Consider the following 7,198-nt stretch of genomic DNA (forward strand, 5'->3'; position numbering starts at 1 on the left):
ACGTGTTTCGTAAACACAACACAAGTTTCCCCAGAGTCTGACACGAGGATCTGAGCAGACCGGCTTTTCGGTTAAAGCTACATCTCTCGATCCAAACAGACGGGCAAAGACCGGGACTAAGAGACCACTGACAGCTGCCTGGGAGATTAGGATTTCCGTCTCCAGTATTGGCCGGTGTTCGACTGGGTTCGGTGTAGAAGAGCTGGCGATGTGGTAACATGTCCATAACATGTTATGTCTATACATACTTTTATTGATGTACGTGCGATACTTACCTGCTGAAACACTATCACAATATATTTAAATATTACACAATGAGGTTTTGCGCTGTTTCTTCTTTTGTTTTTCTCATTAGTGACATGGTTTGTGGATCCATTCCATGAAAGCTACAGCAGCAGCCTCCAATTTTACCACATGGAAGTAACAGGTTTAATTTGACTTGTTGGTATACACTTTAGCACTATGGGCTCTATGCAGTAAGCGCCGAAAAAGTCCTCTCGCCAAGTGTTCCTTATCGGCATGATGTTGCCGATTTTCCCTCGCCGTATGCAATAAGTGCCGAATCCCTTCCGAATCAAGCCGAAAACATTTGTTCCCACTCTGGCGATGATTTGCCGATCACACACAGGTGTATCGGCGTGCATGGCGAGGTGGTGTTAGGTTCGCCAATGAAACTTCTTGCTGAATCTGCCGAAGCAAGCATCTTTTTGATTGAGCGGCCCATTTAAAGGCAGCGTGTATTTTTATTCATTCTCTGTGTTGTTGGGAGAGAGAGAGAGACACACACAGAGCTGGGCGATTTGCATATTTCATATTGACAGAGAGAGTTGCTGTGTATTGGGATAGGTTTGTCCTGTGTTGTTTTGTTAACATCTTTGTCTTGTTTTCAGTTTGTAAGTGTTCAGTGCGATTGTGTTTAAATTTCTTTTCTGTTCTTTGTGAGTGCTATAGGTATGGCCGAAAGGCGTGGGAGGAGTGATGCTGGTGTGAGTGGTACTGGTAGTTGTGTGACTTCGCGTTTGAGTGAACGTAGGATTCAGGGGAGTGCTGTTGCTGCGAGTGCGAATGGTGTTGCTGTGAGTGCGAGTGCTGGTGGTGGCTCTGTTGCTGGTGCTGCTGGGGTGTCTGTTGCTGGTGCTGCTGGGGTGTCTGGTGGTGGAGTGGTTGGTGGCGGCTCGCTTTTGGAGTCCCTTCCATTGGAAGAAGGAGAGTCCAGTCAGCAGCAGCCAAGCTCTGTGGCTGCACGTGGTCGGACGAAACGTGTGGAGCGGCCACGTAATCCTCGTTTCAATGATGAGGAAAACAGAGTTCTTGTCACAGGGATTTTGGAGCGCTATGACTCTCTGTATGGGCATTTAGTAGGTAAGTCAATCTTTGCATTGATTGTTCAAAGACATTTTATCCTATCTCATGTGACATGTGTTAATATCAAACTATTAATCTCTAATATCTATCAATTAAAGTTAATTGTTACATACATAATCCTTCATGCTTTATAACGACCATAACAATCAGTCAAAAAAGTTTGCCAAAGTTCATACAATATTCCTGCAAGCTTCCTTAGATTTGTATGTTTCCACGTAAATGCTCATGTGCTTCACATATTCAACCTAAACCAGCATGTTTGGAACAGGTAGCAGTTTTGTAACATGTTCGTCTTTCTATTAATTAGTAACGGCATATATTTTATATGTATTTCAAGGGCGGACAAGTTCAGCCTCCAAAAAAGAAATGTGGGATCAAATAAGATTGTCTGTGTCTGCGTGTGGGAATCATGTCAGGGACCGCACGAATTGTCGGAAGAGATTTGATGATATCAAGGCGAATTTAAAGAAAAAAATCCAAGCACAATGGATGCATGCTTCTGCCACTGGAGGTGGGCCGCCAGCACAAGCTCTAATCTTAACTCCATTGGAGGAGCAGATGTGTGAAAAATTTCTTCCTGTTGTCGTGGAGGGTTTGCCAGGGGACAGAGATATCGGAATTTATTCATCTCAATTTCCACCAGGTGACAAATGTTACTGTACTACGCATGTCGTAAGTTACAGTTCTTATCTATATTTGTGCTGCAAGTTATAGTTTGTTCCAAATATAAGCATACCTACATATATATCTGTATATATGTCTCTCTATATATATATGTATCTATCTCTCTCTCTCTATGTATATCTATATATATATATATCTATATTTATATATAGTTGTCCAAAAAAGTAAAAAAACTAAAAAAAAAAATATATATATATATATATATATAATATGTATGTGTGTTTGGAAACATGTATTGGCTCAGCTATCGTGGCTTACATCATTATGAGTCAACATACACCACTTGACCTGCATGAAGGGATTCTGTGTAATGATCTTCCAAATAACACACTGCAACCTTCTACTTTACAAAGCATTCAACATGTTTCCCCTATAGTTGAAAGCTGAATGTATGTTGTAATATTTTTACAAACAATGGGTTTACATGCATAACCACAAAGCACACCCGCAGTCATTCTTTGTCACAGTAATGTTTAACATCACTGTGTTCTTCATTATACTGTGTCTGTGCAGACAAATGCATAATTCACTATTTCATGTATGTGTCGATCCATATATACATATAATATACATATAATATATATATATATATATATATATATATATATATATATATATATATATATATATATTTGTGATAATCTATGTTACACCTATAAACAGGCCCTTACTGCATAATAAAGTCTTGCATGGAATATTGTCAATTGAAAGGCGAACATGAATAATTTTCACAAACAAATTCCATTATGTATTATGAAATCTCTTTTTTCGCTTCATGTAGTATAATGAGAGCAATTGTATAGTGATAAAGTGAACACAGGCGCAAACAAATAAAAAGTGGACACTGATAAGTGACTAATCCAAAACTTAAATAAGTGAAAAATGTGATAAAATGTAAGTAAATACAGTTTCACCCCCTGCTCTGGAACCCACTGGAAGGGGTAGTCTTCACTCTTCCCCCACAGTAACAGCAAAACACACAAAATCTACGGGGAGCATGGGGAGGAAACAAAAATAAATTTAAGTGCAGCAAAAAATGACAATGTGGAAAAAGCCTTCAATTGACTTGGCTCTAATGAATTGACTACTTACAAGATGTAAGAGTCAAATAGACAGGGTTGACTCAAACGGTCAGAGGTAAGTGGATGATGCAGTTGTCATCAAAGTGGATCAGGTCCCCAGGATCACGTACCCCAATGTTGAGAGAAAAACTGGCATAGCACAGATCACTCGAGATAAAATAGCTTTATAACAATAAAATATTATACTTACATTCTAACAATAAAAAACGGGCATATCACACTGCATTAGTGTAGGAAGACTTTAGCCAGCTGGCTCACCGTCCCGCAACGTTCCCCCACTCCTCCGCCTCAGCCTCCGGTCAGCTGTTACACTGCTCCGACTGGCGTGTGACGTCACTTCCGGTTTCGTCGCTCGGTGAGGGCTGGATCCTCCTGCAACTCCTCTGCTGTATGCTCCGCTCTGGATTAGACTCCCTCTCTATGCGTTTCGAAAGCGATTACTTTCTTCCTCAGGAGTGGGGAGTCTCATGACACATTGCATGCTTTTATATCTTGGTGATCTAATTAATCAACAGGTGTATGCTATTCCTTAAAGTGCTACTGGGGTGGATAGTACAAATACAATTGCTCATATACACACATGGGGTTAAAATCTCAGTATACATGATGGTAAATGCATATTCAAGGGGATACTTTGTAAACAGGATGGGGATTGGATCTTTTTGTGGGAATATAGATATAAATATAAATGGTGGTACATTTGGAGTCAATTTGGACAACCTATAAATTCAAACATATTAACTCACTGAAATTATCACAGGGGATATACGATCTGGAATGGCAGACTCACCATAATTACAAACAGTTTATACAAATTAATTATAAAATTATTGCAACCTTGCAAATATACTTTAACAAATTAATTATAAAATCCTAAAAAATCTTAAAAACCTCCAGTTGGATGATGGTGAATTATATAATCATGGAGCTAATATAACACTTTCTAACATACAAAGACATTTACTACCATACAAAAAACCCTGAAATGCACAGATTATAAAGGCTATTGGATAGATGCCGAGGGAGTTGGATGGCAAAAAAACCCTATAATGGGGAGACATAATCCACATTAGAGACAGATACATTTATTTCAAAAATGACAAAATATCTAGCTCCATATTTAATCCCCTTGGGGTGAGACTTCCTAAACGATGGATCCAAAAGGATTCTCTCCTCAAAAGTTCATTCTCTCTATCTCCCCCTCTCCAGTGTTGTTTCACTTGTTCTATAACTGTATAAGTCAAACCTGTTGCATCTCCTTGATGTACTGTGGAGAAATTATCAGAAACACTATGGGTCTTTATTTGTCGTTTAATGCTGCTAAGGTGTTCTAGGATCCTAGTTCTAATGGGTCTTGCAGTCTTGCCCACGTATTGTAATTTACATGGGCACTCTAATAAATATATGACGTGGTCTGATCTGCAGGTAAGACTTGTTTTTATAGTAAAGCATTCATTAGTGACATTGGAGCTGAATGAGAGCATAAATAGGAACATATACCATATGGTATTTAATTGTGTTCATGTAGCTCACTTCATATTTGTATTTCGCTCATGTACCGGTGTGTGAAACCAGCTGCAATTAATATGTAATCACAGCATAGAGGTGAACAGAGGGGGTGGTGTCGGGCAGAGAACCAGATCACAGGGTCATGGTAGAGTCAAGTCTTGTGGGAGGGCTTACAGGTGGTAGAAGCAGCTAAGAGGTCATGGTGGTGTCAAGTGTTGTGGGAGGGACTACAGTTGTTAGAAGCTGACAAGGTGAACAGAAGTCCATCACATTCATTAGAAATGGTAATTATCTGACTACTTTCAACCACCAGTCCACGATATATTAAAACGTACGTTAGTCATTCTTCAGTTATATATTATTGTAACGTTATAGATACGCCACCTTCTCACACCAGTACCATCTGTGAGCGACACACTGCATGTGTTGCTGAGTGTCAGCCACATTGCGCGCTACACCTGCTTCTCTTAAATGTTCTGACAGATCACTAAAAAAATTCATACACATTTCCACAATTAGGTGCTGAATTATAAGCACAGTCAACTTTGCTTTCATGGTAGTGATGTACATTATTGTAGCTATATTAATACCCAACATATGCAGTGTATGTACAACAGACCAGTTAATTTTATAATGCATTCCTGCATGAACATTGTATGTATGTTGTATGGTGTTTAAAAGAAATGTGACGATTAGTTTCACATGTACATTTATGTTAAGATGGATAATATACAGATTGCCCTAACCATAGCATAGTGATTTCGTTACAGGATGCTGATATTTAGCCATAAGTACTCCCACTACAGATACTTAATGTTAATTATGTAAACATGACAATGAAATTCTGATGTTATTCTTCTATATAGTTGGTCCGGCAGCTCCTGTGTCACCTGTGGCACGTGACACTGAACACGTCTCCTCACCTGTCTCATCAAGGTCATCATCAAGAATGGAAGGTGAGTGTATGAGGTGTAGCCCATATAATGTGTACATTGGAAGCATTTCATTTGCCATGCAAAATAAATGCCTTTCACATGTAATGAACTTCAGATCAGTTATTGACACAAGAGATGTAGTGTTTCATGACAACATGTATTTTGTCTGTTTTAAGTATCAGCTAGGAGTTGTGATGTTACAACAAACTTTAATTCATTCTTCTTTCACACTGAGTCGAAACTTCTTTGTTGCTTCAAGCATCATCTTTTAATTGGACACAAATAATGAATTATGGAAACATGTTATGTGTTCCACTATGAGAACAACTATCATTATAGTAAAAAAAAAAAGTGAAAGTTCCATGTCAGTTCATAATGTCTTTATTTATTTGTAGAACCAGATGTTGCCGCTCAAGGACAAATTCACTCAAGTGACCATGAAGATGTTGACACTCCTGGATTAACACAGCATTCAAGTCCTCCTGCTCGTGACACCTACTCAGCTATTGCAACTTCTGAAGAACGAATCTTGGGTGAAGAAAATCGTCGCCATTCAGAAATGATGTCAATGCATGAAAGGATGATGTCACTGCATGAAAGGATGCATGAAAGGTCAATCTCAGAAATGTCACAAATTAAAAATGTCATCATCCAAGTTCCTAAAGAAATCCAAAATCTAAACAGGACATTACAAGCACTAGTTCTGAATGTAAGCCAAGCCAATCAGTTTAGGAGTACAGCAAGAGAGCAACAATTCCACTTTACCCATCAGAGGATGGATCTTTACATGCTGCTAATTTTTCTCCAGAGTCATCACTTCTTCATTCCCCACTTCTGGATGATACCGGTACAGTAGGTGCAAGTTCTGTGCAGGTCCTTATCAACATCCAACCGCTTACATCATCTGTTGAAAATATGGAACCGACACCTACAAATGAGACACGCAAAAGAAAGTTTGGGCAACAATTACCAATCACCAGCTTTTGGAAGAAGACAAAAACAGAAACACAAGAAAGTGCTCCACCACCACTGTTGCAATGTTTCTTAAGTGTTTCACAACTGCGACAGCCCACACCCAGTGCCCCTGAAGCGCCACAGCCCACACTCAGTGCCCCTGAAGTGCCACAGCCCACATTCCGTGCCCCTGAAGTGCCACAGACCACACTTAGTGCCCCTGAAGTGCCACAGCCCACACTTAGTGCCCCAGAAGTGCCACAGCCCACAACCAGTGCCCCTGAAGAAGTGCCAAAGCCCACACCCAGTGCCCCTGAAGTGCCACAGCCCACACCCAGTGCCCCTGAAGTGCCACAGCCCACAACCAGTGTCCCAGAACTGCCACAGGCCAGTACAAGTGCTACAGTTAAGGCGAGAGTACTTGGCACAGGGAAAAAGCGAACACAACAGCCAACAAGCAGGCCTGTGACTCGCTCTCAAAAGGATAAACAAAAATAAATAAGCACATTCACTAAATTATTTTGTGTAGTGGTGTTGTTTACTGCATACACTTTCATGCATAGTGTATGTATGATCATGTACAGATGCTTGCAAACATTCAAGTATGTCCTTGTACACATGAATGTTTATAAATGCTCATTGACCGAATGAGTGAAGGCATATTTTATA

General features: G+C 39.9%; 1 protein-coding gene across 1 annotated transcript; it reads left to right on the forward strand.

Moving 5' to 3' along the window:
* Window positions 1-1,706: 1,706 nt before the first annotated feature.
* Window positions 1,707-7,037, forward strand: LOC142465395 (uncharacterized). The gene is made up of 3 exons (XM_075569361.1): window positions 1,707-2,008; window positions 5,507-5,596; window positions 5,971-7,037. The coding sequence occupies exons 1-3, from the start codon at window positions 1,732-1,734 to the stop codon at window positions 6,429-6,431; spliced, it is 828 nt and encodes a 275-aa protein (XP_075425476.1). The 5' UTR covers window positions 1,707-1,731; the 3' UTR covers window positions 6,432-7,037.
* Window positions 7,038-7,198: the final 161 nt, after the last annotated feature.

This window comes from Ascaphus truei, chromosome 14, assembly GCF_040206685.1.
Source record: "Ascaphus truei isolate aAscTru1 chromosome 14, aAscTru1.hap1, whole genome shotgun sequence".
Taxonomy (NCBI): domain Eukaryota; kingdom Metazoa; phylum Chordata; class Amphibia; order Anura; family Ascaphidae; genus Ascaphus; species Ascaphus truei.